The following is a 17,177-nucleotide window of genomic DNA, read 5'->3' as shown; positions in this document are numbered from 1 at the left end:
CCCCCCGCAACTTCTAACAATCTAATGTTAATTAATTCATATATTTCCAGGAGGAATAACAGAGGAACGGCACAATGCAGACCTCTAAGGAAAAAAAATGCTCCAGAATCATTATTTAACTAAAACAGACATGTTAGGAAAGGTGTCAGGTTCCCTTTAAGTGTTTTATTATTAATTTATGCAAAGTATATTCCAAGCGGAGCTCCACTTTATGCGATTGCCGATGCAGAATTGCGCACGCACTGGCTGCGTCCATCCTTCTGCTCAGTCATGATGTTTTTACATTTAATACAGGGACCAGGCAGTGGGGGTGATAGGAACGAGAGAGAGAGGAGGAGAGGGGAGGGGGTGCGGAGCCGGGAATCTCTGCAGAGTGGGAGGAGGGGGCTCCATAGAGGAATCCCCAGAATACAAGACAGATCATTACATTGAAGAGGGAGGGAGGAGGAAACAAAGGCAGTAAGACAAGGGGCTGTGACAGAGGGTGACAACCACAGGAAGATAACAGGGAAGGAAGTGAGGAGCAAGTTGCAGGTGGGCGCTGTCTGCCCCTCCACTCCGCTTTTGCACCATGAGCACCCAGAGGTCACCCTTAGGTCTCGATGAAGCCGCGAGTGCAAGAGGTTCCCCAAGAAAAGAGCAAGACTTTCGGGGTTCTGCCATCCTGCACCAGCAAAGACGCCTCAAACAAGCCACACAGTTTGCGCACAAGGATTCTGCAGATCTGCTGCCCCTGGACCAGCTGTGGAGACTTGGCACCTCCAAGGACCTGGTAAGTGGCGAGAGGGCAGCGAGGAGGTGACGGAGCAAGAAAAAAAGGGAAGCCCAAAGGGAAAAGACGAGCTGGGACCCGAGTGGGTGCGCAGTGATGGCCAGGGGGAGGGGGGGGGGAATAAGGGGTAACACTGCGGATTCTGATATTTAGAGGGAAGAGCAATGAGCAGTGGTGCGCGGGCCCTATGAAAAGGCAAATATTCAGTAAGGATCGGCGACGGATCAGTGAGGAAAGGGTTAACAGTGCAGCGATAAGCGGATGGATCAGTGGTAATGGGACATGATGCAATATAGATGTTAAGTATAAAGAGATGGATCAGTGGTAAAGGGTCGCAGTACGCTCTAGATATAAGTATTAACATTTGGATCAGTGATAAAGGTAAAGCGTACACTCCAGATATTAAGTATCACAGGTTGGATCAGTGATAAAGGGACCAGCTACAGATGACATGTTAGGTATCAAGAGAAGGCTCAGTGACAAAGGGTTGAAGTATTAACAATTGGATCAGTGATAACATTTCATAGATGGATCAGTGAAAAAGGGAAAGAGTACACTCCAAATATTAAGTATCACGGGTTGGATCAGTGATAAAGGGAGACATTACAGCGATGGATCAGTAATAATGGGAAAGAGTACACTCCAGATATTAACTATCCCAGGTTGGATCAGTGATAAAAGGGGCACAATACAGAGATGGATCAGTGATAAAGGGAAAGCGTACACTCCAAATATTAAGTATCACAGGTTGGATCAGTGATAAAGGGAAAGAGTACACTTGTTGGATCCGTGATAAAGGGACACTTTACAGAGATGGATCGGTGATAAAGGGAAAGCGTACACTCCAGATATTAAGTATCACAGGTTGGATCAGTGATAAAGGGAGACAGTACACTCCATATTAAGTATCATGGCTGGGTCAGTGGTACAGGGTCACAACACAGTTTGAGTATTAAGTATCAAGAGTTGGATCTCTGGTAAAAGGACATGGTACAGGCTAAGTGTAAAATATCAAGAACTGGATCAGTGGTAAAGGGGTTATAGTTCAGACACAATTATGCAATGGGAAAGCAGTGAGCAGTAGGTTGGGGAAAGAGGGGCATTACTCAGTAAGATGTGGTGGGGCATAAGGATGGATCATTGGTAAAGAGACAGTCTTAAAATTAAATATCAATAGGCGGATCAGTGGCTAAGATGATATATTGTTTAGGCATATATGTGCAGGGGTAAAAAGACTCAAACCAGAAATTAAAATAAAGGGGTAGTAAAGCAGCTATAGATTACTGATTTACAACCCCCTGAACTGGAATAAGAAGATGGATCAGTGGTTACAGGTACCGTCCATCTTCAAATACTGAACATGTAAGGGAACTGACTATAGAACAGAAGGACCATGACGTGATAAGTGGTAGGTCTGCTATGCTGAGGGAAGGAAATAGTGCTGAGGAGTCAATGCATGCAGAGGTGGATCAGTGGGTAAAGGTAATGAACAAGAGATTAGAAAGAATAGCAGCGACTAATAAGCTTTGTTTTATGGGTGCAGCAACCGCACAATGTGATCCAGAGGCGTCTCCTGGGAGGTAGCCCAGTTAAGGAAAGCTGCGGCTTAGCACAGGTCCCCCACCTATGTGGTCAGGGGGCCCAATCCCCTAATGAGGAGACAAGACAACCCAAGTTACATGATGAAGACCCAAGTCCAGTTTCAAATCAGCTGTTGCCTACCAAACAACCTGAGGAGACGGCGGTGGACGGCTGGAGAGGACATGTCCTGCTTGTCCCCTGTAAGGTGAGGAACCCAATCAGCAACATGGTAGGGAAAAAAAACATATGTAAATAGGAATACTGATTAATATGAGTATAACCAGCGCTACTGGCACAGACAGCCTGACATAGAAAAAGCGTCATTCTGTCAATAAAACTCTGCCTTATAAAATTATAACATGAATTTTCGCAACAGACTGTAAAGTGAGATGCTTTGTTAGAAGTTTTGTCTGTTGTAATGACATCTAGTGGCCATAATGGAAACTGAAACATTTTATTACTCATTTTTATATGGATTATCAGTGTTTGATAATCTTTGATGAATGCAGTTGCAACCTTTATCCTGAAGGTGGTGCTTTTTATTTATTACAAATCTCTGAAAAAATATATTAGCCAATTGGCTGGTAATTTTTTTTATAATAAATCAATATGTTTCTTGTTTACTGCCCTGATATTATGTCATTCACTTCTTCACATGCTGCATGATTATAGGTCGGTACCAGGGATATTTGTGCCAAGCTGTGCACTGAACGACAAGTAAACCTTATTTCTAAAGCCTGCGTGAAAAAATTGGGGTAAGAGCGAACCTACATTAACGACTTGACTACATTACAATGCCATCGTGTATGTTGGTTTATATTCAGCGTGAGACGCAGTATCAATCCTGCCTTAGTATAATCTACAAATACACTATGAGACAGAATGTGCTCCACCTGCTGGTCATAAGTGGAAATGCACTCTTAACTTGATCAGGACACTGGCCTCCTCGGCAAGTACAATGTCAATCTGTGGGAGTTACCAAGTCACAAGAGGGTTTGGGCATTTATTAAATTTTGGGACTGATAGGGGGACAGACTGACAAACCCCTCTGGAGTTATCATGTAACATATCATGGACATGTACTTCCCCTTTAAATGGAATTCAATGTATTATATTTCTATCCAGGTTACAGGCCACAAATGGTCCTCATGAGAAGATAGTAGTGGACATTGAACTGGGGGGAGAGTCGCTGACCTGCAAAGCTGTAATCCAGGGTAAGAGTCAAAAATTCAGCATGTGGATTACATATCATTAATTCCCTTTGTTCTGATCACCATCCACATCAATGTCCACACATGTACTAATTCAAGCCGACCGGGCTGTAGATATTGATGTGGATGGTTATTTGGATCCACACACGCACACTTGACAACAATCCACTGATTTTAGAGGAACAATTCTGCAAACCGATCCATAAACATGGCGGAGTTTATGCTAATTTGCATAAAAGGGGCATTTCCAGGCATTTTTGGTTTCTGGTTGGAATGGGGCGGAGCTTAAAATGTTCAGATTTTAGGATTTAAATGTTGGTAAGTATGCACAAGGTTCCCATGACAACACTGATGGGGCACGTGTCTTCAGAATCTCAGGCTTTGGGCCTGTAACTTTAAGTGATCAGATCTAGAAGGAACAGATTTTATTATTATTATTTTTATTATTATGTCTTTTATGTTTCCAGATGACGACACTGTAGAGTTCTGTATGGGACTGGAGACTCTGGTATCACTCAAGGTAAGTACACTGTGTGCTATTACCCGTGGGGGCCTATAGGGTGCGACACTGATACACACTATGACTTTATTTTACTCCAGACTTGCATTGACCTGGAGCGTGGTGTCCTGAAGACCCCAACCCAAGAGATACCATTCATGAGCTCCCCATCCCCTCGACAAACAATGGAGAAGATGACTGAAGCTGTGGGCAATCCCAGTGAGCAGTAGTCTGCCATCTACTGGTCAGATGGGAGAACTACATCACCTACTATTTACATCCTCACCTCTGACAACCAAGTAAATGTGAAGAGAGGAACATTGGAGTACGTGCGGGGTTGGGGCCTAAGGATAAAGGTCTATATGAGCCTTTCCCAGGATCCAGCCATACCTTATTCTTTCTATTATGGCAAATAGATAAGCTAGGACTAAGCACAGCTGCACCAGGACCAACCTGACAACTATTTTTTGACAAGCCCCTCCCCTTTTCGGGAATGGGGTTAAGGACATCTGCTCAGAATCAGAGACATTGGGGGTGGGGGGTTTCCTTACTGTTTTGTAATGCCTGGATGTCGTCCTCAGTGTCCCGTAAATGTAGATCACATGGTTTTTGCCCCATTTTCCTGTACCCAAACATAATAGCACCTTTATTTACTGCCAGAAACGCAACAGAGTTGACCAATTGCGCCCCCTACTGCTCTTTATAAAACAATAAGACTAGTGTTTTGTGTATTATGACGTGTGTTGACTTTGCATGGAGGGAATAATTGGGGAAACCAGTGAAAGCAGGAAAGTGGGCACAAAAGGGGTGTAACGGGGGACCCCCACTTATCAGACATATATGATATGGCAAATCCTATGGATATTGGTTTAGGATGTTTGGACCATATCCAGAGAGTTGTGGTCAGTGGGAATGCTGTTATTCTGCATAGACGATGTAACCACTCTGAAGGCAAAGTAAAGATGTGACTGCTCTGTGGAGGGTGTGACTTTCCATTGAGAGATGTAGAAGATGTAACCGCTCTATAGACAATGTGACTGCTCTGTAGATCATGTGACTACTCTGTAGAGGATGTGACAGCTCTATTAAAAGATGTAGTGAATGTGACTGCTGTGTAGATGATGTAGCAGCTCTATAGAGATGTAGAGTATGTGACTGCTCTACAGATGATGTGACTGCTCTATGGAGAGTGGTAGAGGTTATGTCTGCTCTGTAGAGTATGTGGCCGCTCTATAGACAATGTATTTGCTCTGTAGAGTATGTGACCGCTCTATAGATGATGTATTTGCTCTGTAGAGTATGTGACCGCTCTATAGACGATGTGTCTACTCTGTATAGTATGTGGCCGCTCTATAGACTATGTATTTGCTCTTTAGAGTATGTGACCGCTCTATAGACGATGTGTTTGCTCTGTAGAGTATGTGGCCGCTCTATAGACGATGTGTCTGCTCTGTAGAGGGATGTAGATGATGTGACTATACAATAGACTGCCTCTCCATGCTGCACAGGATTGTTTCAGGCCCCTCCCACTGATACAGCAGGATTGCACAGGAAATCAAGCAGCTTCAGCATATAACAAGGGGGATAGGTGCAGGAAAAAGGTATCTTGTACATGATGTTCTATCTGTGCGCTGTGAGGCGACTCGGGGGAAATCATTACCCAATGCATCGTCCTCGCGGCGTTAATTACACTGTTTACGAGCTTAATTTCCGACTGTCCCAAAGAAGATTGAAAACACAATATGAAAATGAAACAAATGAATCCTTAGGGAACACTAAACGGCAGAATAATCAAGTCAAATGTCCTTGAATGTCAGCGCCGGAGGGGAGTGATGTTACCGCCACGCCACCATCCGTCATTACACGTGTCATCAGCCTCCAGTACTTCAGGATAATGGATAACCCCAATGTCCTGCAGCAATATGTACAAGAACGGGGTTGTATTACAAGATATTAAAGGGGTTCTCCATTTTAGGAACCTCCACGCATTTCAGGGCTGGGCTCTGCTCACCATTACAGGGAGGACTACAGTGGTTGTCACGCAGCTTTCCACAGACCTGAGTAGCATATGGAGTAACATTATTATATAGTTACTCCTCCCCAGTTGCTCTCTCCTACTGTACTGTCAGTCTTTACTGCAATTCTGGCATTCTATTCATGAACCAGGAAGCTCAGTGTAAGCAGTGCTGTAATATTTGGTATTATCGGAGGTCTCGGAAATAAAGGAATGTAACATAATCCTGCACTTCACAGAAATGTTCACAGTATGGCTGATGAGTACCTCAACCCATTGTAAGCAACTAGTATCATATGGTGGGTGCCAACCACGGAGGGCAGCCATGATTATATAGTTACACCTTTACCCACCTAAGTCTTTCTCCTACTGCTCTGCCTGTGTATGTGTCAGTTTATACTGTAACTCTGGCATTCTATTCATAGACAGGAAGCTCTGGATAAGCAGTGTATTGTGCAAAGTGAATTTAAGATGAACTTATATTTTAAATAAATTATTTCCTAGATGAATTGTGCTCCTCACAGCCACGTTTTTGGACAGGGGAGGAAAACTGATCTTGAAGTGGAGAGGGTTCACAAACTTAGTTAGATTCACTGCTGGGTTGGCCTTGAAATCATGGGTCTTGTGCTACCAGACACTAATATAATCATTCGGAGACTGCGCCAGGGCTAAATCGTCCGCGTGCAGCTGGAACTATAGCCCTGAAATTTGGATGTTTATAAACAGAAAAGTATGTGGTGCTTTTGTTTGCATTCAGAGTTTGACAGCTGTTGCGCGAATCACGCTCGTTCCACGGAAGTGCTTCCGTGTGCTGCGTGTGATTTTCACGCACCCATTGACTTCAATTGGTGCGTGATGCGCGAACAGCGCACAAATATAGAACATGTCGTGAGTTTTTTTTCAGCGGACTCACGCTGAGCAAAAATCATGGACTGTCTGCACTGCCCCATAGACTAACATAGGTCCGTACGACACGCGTGAAAAGCACGGACGTATATCACGCTCGTGTAAACGAGGCCTCATACGTAGATAACAGCGCCACCTACTGGTTCTATGTGAAATGACAGTAATAGGGCGCTGTTGGTGCCTGGGTTCAGGGCTGGTTCGATGTTGGACGTTGCCCTATGCAGTACTTTCTATTGACCCCCTCACCTTATAACGTACCATATAATGCCCAAATAATACCATACAGTGCCCAAATAATATTATCAGAAGGTGCCGGCGTAACAGCGCCAGAACGTGCAGCCTCCTCTCCATAAGTTCGGGCATCAAGTGTGGGATCGAGGGTGCAGGTTGTGGGTGCCAAGACCATTCGTGCCAGGGCGCACCCCTGCCCGAGGTGACAAATGCCCAACAAACTTGGCAGCTCCAGATAATAAAGCATCCATATCCCCGATCCCGCTATATACTGCAGTCAGAAGACGAGACCCTCCCCCGTAATAGATATTTATTTATTATTTACAGGAAATCAACACAATATAAAAAAATAACAGAGTCGCTGCTTCCAGATTCAAGTCATGTTCAAGGCTCCGCGGAACAAGTCAGGGGCCCCACCACGGGGCCAAAGGATGAACAGAACAAAAACATAAAACAGTCCAAACAGGGACAACTTCCAACAACCCGAGACCCACCGGCCACCCAGGATCTCCCCCGGCGTTGTGCCCGCTCCGGACCCTGCTGTGTGAATGGCCGGTGGAGGTAGAAATCCTGAGATGTGAAGAGGCTGGAATGAAGAGAGGCCACAACCGGCAGCGCCAACGCAGTCCTGTATATACCCGCACCCTCCACTGAAACAGGCCAACGTCACATCTCCCCTTCTCCCATCCCCCGGTGTGCTGCGGAGCGCCCTCTACGGCTCAGAGGTTGCGTTTTCTTCCGCTTCGCTCTGCTGCGTTTCGTCTTTCTTGACGCTCATTTCCACATCATTGGTCGGCGGTTGCTCCTTTTGATCTTTTGCAGAATCCTGTAGTAAAAGGAGCCAATACAGAAAATTTAGACTTTTGTACCATTTCCACTGCTCACGAAACACCAGTCCTAAATTCCTTACCATTTTCAAGATCTCCGCTTGCGGTCAGTAAATGGGACCATACTTTTCACAGCTGAGGGTTTGTTACAATTGCATCCAGTCTAGACAATCTTCTGTGAGCTAAACAGCCTGGGCTCCAGATTGATACATTTCACCTGCACCGATACATTGTAACAAACATTTAGGTCCGGAGAGAGATTTGTGCTGCTGATGCCGTTACCTCACAGGGGATTGTCTAGACTGGATACAATTGTAACAAACCCTCAGCTGCAAGATCATATGGGTTTTCAACTTTAGGACGTAAACAAGAACGATTTCATTCTATGACAGCAAGCAGAGATCTTGAAAACAGTGAGAAATTGTAATGAGAGAATGATGAAGCTTTATTTATAAAAATCATGACAACCTACAAGTTTTCCTCGTAGCGGACATGTAATAATTTGGGGGTGTGGCTTATTGTTATGCAGTAGCGGCAAATTCGCTCACCTTCTCCTCCTTCTCGGCCAGCCGCTGGAACATGTTGGCGTAGATCTTCTTCTCCCGCTGGTGCTGCTCTCGTATTCGCTGCTGGCACTGTGTTAGCTGCGCCCGTGCCGCCTTATTCCCCGGGTACAGCTGAATCACCTTCACAAAGTCGTCCTTGGCCACCTCCAGCTCATTCACCCCCATGTAAGCTTCAGCTCTGCGGAACAGGCCCTTCTCGTTGTTGGCACAAAGTTCTAGCGCCTGATGGAGGACGGGGAGAGAAGAGTTAATGATCAAGGAGCAAAACAGACGACTCCGGTCCTAGGAGCCGCGGTGCAGAAAACACGAGGCAATTCCTCACATAACAACTCCTGGATATTTCTGACCTCACTCCCAGCATCATGGGGAATTATTATATAAGCGACTGTCTCTTTAAATTAAACCTGCCAATAAACCAGCAATATATAATACCAGGGCAGCTGTGAGATTCCCCAACATCGCTGAACTAGAGGGGGACATTGTACCCACCAATCCTGGTGCCCGCCAAAATAGCAAGCCTTATATGGGCACAGCCTCTCTGAGCCAATCAGCAGAGCCGAAAGCGGTCACATGACACTTCCCGATCATTTTTCAAGGGTATTATCAATTTTATATAATTATTGTATAGAGGAAAGTTCTGCAACTTTCAAATGATTTTCAAGAGCTCGGCTTGCTGTCAACATTCACTGAGTACCCATCCTGATCATGAAGTGCTAGCACAGGTGCAGGGTTCGTAGCATCAGACCGCTCTCTAGTAATGAGCCGCACCCGTCTCACTTGGACATGAGGAGGACGAGTTTTCAGCTTCTGGATGTAAACATTGTCCGTTCCCAGTCACTGACAGCAAGCAGAGATCTTGGACATTTTGACCTCTCCTGTGCACACAGCTTGTTACAATCAATGTGTTGGCAAGCCATGATGAGCTGCTCGCTCTTACCTACTAACAAACCTGTCAGCTGCGTGGTCAGAATGGGTTTCAAAGCCAATAATGTTTCCATTCACTGACAGCAAACAGATTTTAAAAACGGTAAGGGATTCAATTACAATAAACATGAAAAACTTCTTGAAGGAGTCCGACATCACTTCTTCGTCCGATCCCCCACTGGGGTCCTCACCTTATTACAGTGCTCCAGGGCCGGCCGGTGTTCCCCCAGCTTCAGGTAGCATGCAGCAAGATTAAGAGAAGCCGCCAGCAGCAGGGATTTGGACTTAACAGTTTCCTCCTCTGATAGTCCGGACTCGTGTTCCAGCCACTGGATGATCTTCTTGTACTGAATGATCGCCTGACGGTAGCGGCCGGCCTGGGGGAGACAGTCAGCATGCAGATGATTTCAGACACCCCATGACTGGGGGAGGGGGGGGGGGCCATCTAGAGACCCAATGGGTGTAATGTGCCAACAACTCTGCACTATGAACGTGGCACAGAGATCTACCCAGGGGTCACACACTGGGAGGGGGGGGGTTCGCCATGAAAACCTTAGGGGCCCTTATGGGGCCCAATTTAAAGGGAATTTCCGGTCTGTTGTGAGTAAAGTTTAAATCAGTGCACAAGGAAAAGTTCTGCAACTTTCAATTCCTCGTCATTTAAATTTTTTTTAAATCTTTGCTTTCTCTCAGTGAATAGGAACATTCTGTTTACAGCTGAAGGTCTGTCACAATTATACCCAGTCTAGACAATCTAAACACATCAGCAGGACAAATCTCTCTCCTATCCTGCAAGTTTGTTACAATGTATCAGTGAAGGGAAAACGTATCAGTCTGGAGTCCAGGCTCCTTATCCCAAGGCGGATGGTCTAGACTGGATATAACTGTAACAAACCCTCAGCTGTGAGAAGTGTTAGGTCTGCACAGGTATGGATTTAAATAAAAATGCTCCCATTCACTGACAGCCAGCAGAGATCTTAAAATTGGTGAGGAAATAAAACACAAGTATATAAAAAGGCAGAATTTTAAATAAAATCATACATGGTACATTTTAATGTATACCCGGCTCTGCACAGTAATCTGGTGTATTAAATACTATCTCTCCCATAATGCAATGCACCAGTCACACGGTTAGTGGGTGTGTCTGTCCACACAGTGCTGACAGATTTCTAGAGGAGAACAGCAGAATTGTGAATTCAGCTCTGGATGTGACTGGAGTATAAGACAAAGAAAATCAACTATGATGCATTCTATGTAAAAGTCAGCAGAATTTTAAATGCTGCTCTGGATGTGACTGGAGTATAAGACATGATGAAGTAGTTACTAAACCTAATAATACGTTTTCGTTCTACCTTGAAATATTGCGTTCCTCGCTCCTTGACCAGCGCCCCCTGCTCCAGCTTCTCGTCGGAGTTCATCTCCCAGGATTCCTTGGCCTGAGGGAGAGAAGTGGATCCGTTTCATTGTCAGAGGACGTCAGTCCGCACGCATCCCACACCCGGATTACACACAAACCTTTTCAAAGCTCGTAAGCTTGACTTCGTATTGAAGCTCCGCGTTGGGTGGGATTTGAAACGGTTCGTAACCAGCGCTGCCGAAGCCGTATCTAGAGAGAAAACGGAAAGTCAGTGACATCAAACACTTAAAGGGACAGTGCACCCATTATGCCTATCTGCACTAAATTTGCTGCGCATGTGTATATGATCTATTTTTCTCTGTTATCAGCCATTTCAGCACCAGCCATGATCATGGATTTATTTTAGGTCAGATGTGTGACTGATATTAGCCGCTCTCTGCTGCCAGTGACCTTAGAGGTACTGGCCCTTTAAAAGGGGCATGGACTCACTTGGGTTTCAGGTACAGCACGGCCTCTTCTCTTTTCTCCATCTGTTGCAGCGCAGTCTCCACGCCAGGGGGGACTCCAAGACCCTCTCCCTCTCCAACCTCGAACCGCAGATCTCGCTCATCAAATATGCGGCCCTCGTGGGATCCTTGTAACCGCACTGTACGAGGAGATTCGGTATAATGTTATAAAGCATTGTGGAAGCCATCAGCAAGTAGGTAGGCGTGTCTTTAACATGCTTGTTGATGGTTTCCTGATAGAACTTGTCTGTAAGCCCTTTTAACAGTCCGGCTAAAGAGCACCAACAAGACAATAGCCTCCAGGGGGCAGCAAATGCAAACCATCAACAGTAGATTACCTATTGCTTATAGATCTTTAACATGCTTGCTGATGGTTTCCACATAACAAAAGATCATTTAAAGTGAAATTGAACAGAGAACAAAGATAAAGCAGCAAAAAAAAGGTTATAGAAAAATCCAGCCTGTCAAATATATGAACCTCTCCGGACTACGGAGCCAGCGGAGGAGCTTCACATTTATTAGACGAGGGCATTGGTCTGCTCGATATCAGTTCCACTAACAGGCAAATCACTTTGGCAGCTGGACCTACTTAGGACACAATGGGGCAATCCATTTGCCACCAGTGACCCGATTCTCTCGTTGTGTTCTATAGGCCGGCATACGGCACCAGCACCGTGTACTCACATTCTACCACTGCACCCTCGTTGGGTTTGGAGTATCCTTCACCCTTCACTCTGATCCTGCGGATGATTCCACCATCTTCATCTGTGGACAGATCTTCACCATGAAAGTCAAAGAGCTCGATCTAAAAAAAAAAAAAAAAAAAAAAAAACAAAAACAGAACAGAGGGTGTGAATACTTTTGCAATCTGCTTTTTGCTAAGCTACAGACAGTAGAAGAGGAGGCAGATGAAAAAGAGTAACCTATGACTGCAGGATCAGACTACACATGGTATGTTTGTAGTCTGTAACCATGGAGACACATTGGTCTGGATGGGAGCTGTATACACAACATGCTCATCTTTGTAACAATTTATTTTGTATGTTTCAAATACATCTAAAATAGAAAAGTAAGCAAATGTGTAAATAGTCTCGATTAAAAATCTCCTACAGTTTTGTGTATACAGCTCCTATGCAGACCTAGGTGTCTCCATGGTTACAGACTACAAACATGTAGTCTGATCCTGCAGTCATGTGTTACTCCTTCACCATATTTCTTGCCAACATTCTCACGGCTCTGGCGTTCTTCTTTTGACTTCTTAATGAATTATTTTATTGCTTTGGCATCAGGACGGAGGTGGGGGGAGGGCGATCTTACCTCAAATATCAACACTGCATTAGGAGGGATTTTGGGGGGACTCCCGGATGCACCATATGCGTACTCTGGTTTACAGGTCACCTGGCAAATTTCTCCAACTTTCATGGTGGCCACGGCAATGTCCCACGCCTTTATCACTTGACCTGAAAAAACAAAACAAAAAAAAATAAAAAATTTAAACATTTTATTTTCAGGATTTAGGAGCAGTTTTGATCTGTATCCCGTTTGCAGATTGAGGTCTGTAATGTCAAGGAGGGATGCAGGAAAAGTTTTGGACCCCCCTCATTCTTCCAAGCATGGCATGATCTTAGGGAGTCGCTACTTAGGGGGAATTCCCTCACAAGGAAACATTTCAATTAATAGTACAGTATGGCCCTTTAAGAGTGGTTAGCTTCAGTCTGCAGCAGGTAAAGGCCGGGGAGGGGGATTTTAGATGAAAAGGTCATCCCATGCGCCATTCTGACTGGTTTAGTGGAGACACTTATAGGGTGGGGCGTGTGCTGGGAAGTAGAGGGCGCTATTGACTAATTTGACAGAATTAAAGTGCAGGTTTTACACATTTATTTAGCCATCAGGTGGCGCCGTTCAGCATCTCTAGACAGTAAAAATAAAAGTAGTAACAATAAAAAAAATCTGAGATCTCGTACCTTTCCCTAGGTCAAAGGTGAACTTGTCCTTTCGGTCTCTGCTGGAGTCAAACTTCGTCCCATCGAGCAGCCACCCGGTGTAGTGGACGCTGACTTTGTCGCCAATCATAGGCGTCTCGCTTCCGCTCCCTTCATTTTTTATTTGCTGTGGAAGGAATTATACAGAAATAAAGGTGAATGGAGAGCTCAAGAGGCCGTGACAAGAGGGGAGAACGTAGTCACAGACCAAATTAAAGGGGGTTCTCCATATTTATGTCAAAGCTTAATTATGGTTTAATGAAAAGTTCTGCAAATTTCTAAAACATTTTTTGTTTCAAATATTCACCAATTTAAGATCTCTCCTTGCTGTCAGTGAATGGTAATCTTGTTTTTTTTTTATCTCGAGGCTGAAAACCTGTAGAAACCTAATACTTCTCACAGCTGAGGGTTTGTTACAATTGTATTCAGCATCTGGGAGGTAAACAGCCTGGACTTTAGACTGATACATTTTACCTGCACTGATACATTGTAACAAACTATCCAGAGATTTGTGCTGCTGAAGTGTTTAACTTACAGAGGGTTGTCCAGACTGGATGCAATGGTTACAAACCCTCAGCTGTGAGATGTATTAGCTCAGGACGGGTTTTCAGCCTTCTCCTAATCCCTTCAGTGAATCCTTTGCATCTCGTTATGCAAATCCACGGAACCTGCTGTCTTAAAGTGATAGCTACGCGTATAGGTGTGGGGTGAGGGTAAGATCTAGAAAAGCCTGGAACATCAGGTGAGTCACTGTACTCAGCAACACCCGCGTCACCCTAATATAAATCGCATATAAAAGGGAGCCTATGCAGCACTGGTAGGCTCAATGAAGGGAAATAACTACCCAGCTTTTCCAGACTCCTGAATGGCAAATCTACCTACGTATGCAGTCATAAAGGAACGTGGGATACATCCTCACACAGCGAAGTAGATTTAGATCTCTAGGAGAGTTGGGTGACCTGCCCGGCAGCTGTTAGGGCATGCTGGGAGTTGTAGTTTTGTAACAGCCGCAGGTTGGCGATCACTGATCTACATGGTATTGGCCTCACTTCAATCTAAAGGGTAAATATGTGTTAGCCGTGCGCCCGGCTGACGACGCTCCAAAAATCCTGTGCCGGCGCGGATCCTACAGTACAGGCTCATGAACCCACACAAATAAATAAGGAAATTACCTAAATAACAATCCCCCGCGCGCACGCCCATTATCCAAACCTCTAAGTAGCAAATCCCTCCTGTGTGTAATAGAAGCAACTCCAACTATGTCGGTTATAGAATTATCTAACTGATGTAGAAACATCTGCACGTCAACGAGGATGTCCCAGAACCTTAGGGAGGGTCCCACTTTTGGAAACCCCATGGATTAGCCAAACGCCTTCTTGCTCTGGGGGAGCTGACAAGGCTGAACATTATTAATGTAATGTATGCGCACACTGTCTTCACCAGCAGAATAGTGAGTGCAGCTCTGGAGTATAATACAGGATGTAACTCAGGATCAGTACAGGATAAGTAATGTATGTACACAGTGACTCCACCAGCAGAATAGTGAGTGCAGCTCTGGAGTATAATACAGGATGTAACTCAGGATCAGTACAGGATAAGTAATGTAATGTATGTACACAGTGACTCCACCAGCAGAATAGTGATTGCAGCTCCGGAGTATAATACAGGATGTAACTCAGGATCAGTACAGGATAAGTAATGTAATGTATGTACACAGTGACTCCACCAGCAGAATAGTGAGTGCAGCTCCGGAGTATAATACAGGATGTAACTCAGGATCAGTACAGGATAAGTAATGTAATATATGTACATAGTGACTCCACCAGCAGAATAGTGAGTGCAGCTCCGGAGTATAATACAGGATGTAACTCAGGATCAGTACAGGATAAGTAATGTAATATATGTACATAGTGACTCCACCAGCAGAATAGTGAGTGCAGCTCCGGAGTATAATACAGGATGTAACTCAGGATCAGTACAGGATAAGTAATGTAATGTATGTAGACAGTGACTCCACCAGCAGAATAGTGAGTGCAGCTCTGGAGTATAATACAGGATGTAACTCCGGATCAGTACAGGATAAGTAGTGTAATGTATGTACACAGTGACTCCACCAGCAGAATAGTGAGTGCAGCTCTGGAGTATAATACAGGATGTATCTCAGGATCAGTACAGGATAAGTAATGTAATGTAATGTACACAGTGACTCCACCAGCAGAATAGTGAGTGCAGCTCTGGAGTATAATACAGGATGTAACTCAGGATCAGTACAGGATAAGTAATGTAATGTAATGTACACAGTGACTCCACCAGCAGAATAGTGAGTGCAGCTCTGGAGTATAATACAGGATATAACTCAGGATCAGTATAGGATAAGTAATGTAATGTATGTACACAGTGACTCCACCAGCAGAATAGTGAGTGCAGCTCTGGAGTATAATACAGGATATAACTCAGGATCAGTATAGGATAAGTAATGTATGTACACAGTGACTTCACCAGCAGAATAGTGAGTGCAGCTCTGGAGTATAATACAGGATCAGTAATGTAATGGATTTAGAAGGTGACCTGACTTTCGATGTAGATCATATACAAAGTGTAAAATGGCGTTTCATGTAATGACATGAGAATATTTGATATATTGGTGGAGTAGCTGAGCTGTAGGAACCTCCTCTTCTATGTATATAGGGACTGATGCTACACTGTATACACATAGAACTGCAATAACCTATCCAGAAACTGAAGACGTTACACTAAAGTCTGCACCATTTTATTTCCTAGGATCACTACTAAATAACATTGTGCAATTCTCAGGCACGGACCTGGATCTGCAGAAAGGCCACACGCCCAGTAACCGCCCTGAGTCACCCACAACAACAGACAGAGGAAGGGACCTGAGCTGAGGGACCCCCACTTACCTTCAGGACCCCCTGATCCCCCTTGGGGCTGATGTCCATGCCCTCCATGGAGATGTCCGGGGCTCCCTGCTCGCTCTTCACCTCCTCTGCTGTCATGGTGCAGTAACTTGGTCTCTGTGGTGCGATGTTCTGCAGACTGGGGCTCTGGGAAGGCAACGCTCTGCAGGATGAGGATCTGCTGCCGCGAAGAGCGCTCTGTGTGTACACGGAGATACAGGCCGGAGCTATCTGGGAATAACGCACCACCCCCGGCACCTGTCAGCAAAGGAAGAGGAGGAGAAACGGCCCGGACTAGAAGATTCTACTAAGAAGAGGCGGCACCTCCAACCCTGCTGTGTCATAGAGAAGAGGAGGAGTCACAGCAGAGTGTCCTTCCACTACACCGTGTCGTTACTACACAGTGGCCTCTGCTACACCATGTCTCTGCTACACAGTGGCCTCTGCTACACCATGTCTCTACTACACAGTTCCCCTTCCACTACACCATTTGTGGTTATTTTACATACGTTTTTAAGTTTTAGAGGGGGGTTATACAAATGTTAAATTAGGTTACAGAATGGAGTGAACCTTTAGAGCTCACACTTTGTAATGTAGTTTATGTTAATATTTTGTGTCTGGGAGCGGCTACAGAGCAGTGTGAGGCGGGAACAACCATTACTAAAACCTCTACAGTCCAGGATATGAAGACAGTAGTCACAAGAGACTGGCTCCGCCCACAAACTGGGACCCGGCCGCCATCGATAAGCCGCAAACTAAGAATACTTCCCTCTGACCTAGCAACAATGACGTCACTACGTTTACTCCTGCTAAATCATTGGCTAAAGTGAAACTTTCGTATGATTGGACCCTTGGGCTCATGACTGAATCCGCTCGGCTATTGGCT

The 17,177-nt window shown here is 45.0% G+C and overlaps 2 protein-coding genes across 2 annotated transcripts; one reads left to right on the top strand and one right to left on the bottom strand.

Moving 5' to 3' along the window:
• Window positions 1-370: 370 nt before the first annotated feature.
• NRIP2 (nuclear receptor interacting protein 2) lies at window positions 371-4,797 on the top strand. Its single transcript, XM_075859790.1, has 6 exons — window positions 371-772; window positions 2,316-2,558; window positions 3,026-3,108; window positions 3,479-3,567; window positions 4,032-4,084; window positions 4,165-4,797. Exons 1-6 carry the CDS (start codon window positions 572-574, stop codon window positions 4,291-4,293), a joined length of 798 nt encoding a protein of 265 aa, XP_075715905.1. The 5' UTR covers window positions 371-571; the 3' UTR covers window positions 4,294-4,797.
• Window positions 4,798-7,514: 2,717 nt separating this feature from the next.
• Window positions 7,515-16,969, bottom strand: FKBP4 (FKBP prolyl isomerase 4). The gene is made up of 10 exons (XM_075855741.1): window positions 16,295-16,969; window positions 13,359-13,503; window positions 12,712-12,854; window positions 12,079-12,199; window positions 11,378-11,534; window positions 11,047-11,137; window positions 10,884-10,967; window positions 9,723-9,908; window positions 8,590-8,829; window positions 7,515-8,040 (listed from the first exon to the last, which is right to left on the bottom strand). The coding sequence occupies exons 1-10, from the start codon at window positions 16,388-16,390 to the stop codon at window positions 7,927-7,929; spliced, it is 1,377 nt and encodes a 458-aa protein (XP_075711856.1). The 5' UTR covers window positions 16,391-16,969; the 3' UTR covers window positions 7,515-7,926.
• Between the last annotated feature and the right edge of the window lie 208 nt (window positions 16,970-17,177).

This window comes from Rhinoderma darwinii, chromosome 3 (genome assembly GCF_050947455.1).
Source record: "Rhinoderma darwinii isolate aRhiDar2 chromosome 3, aRhiDar2.hap1, whole genome shotgun sequence".
NCBI classification, from domain to species: Eukaryota; Metazoa; Chordata; class Amphibia; order Anura; family Rhinodermatidae; genus Rhinoderma; species Rhinoderma darwinii.
Note: the sequence above shows the minus strand (reverse complement) of the source record. Positions and strands in the feature narration are given on the sequence as shown.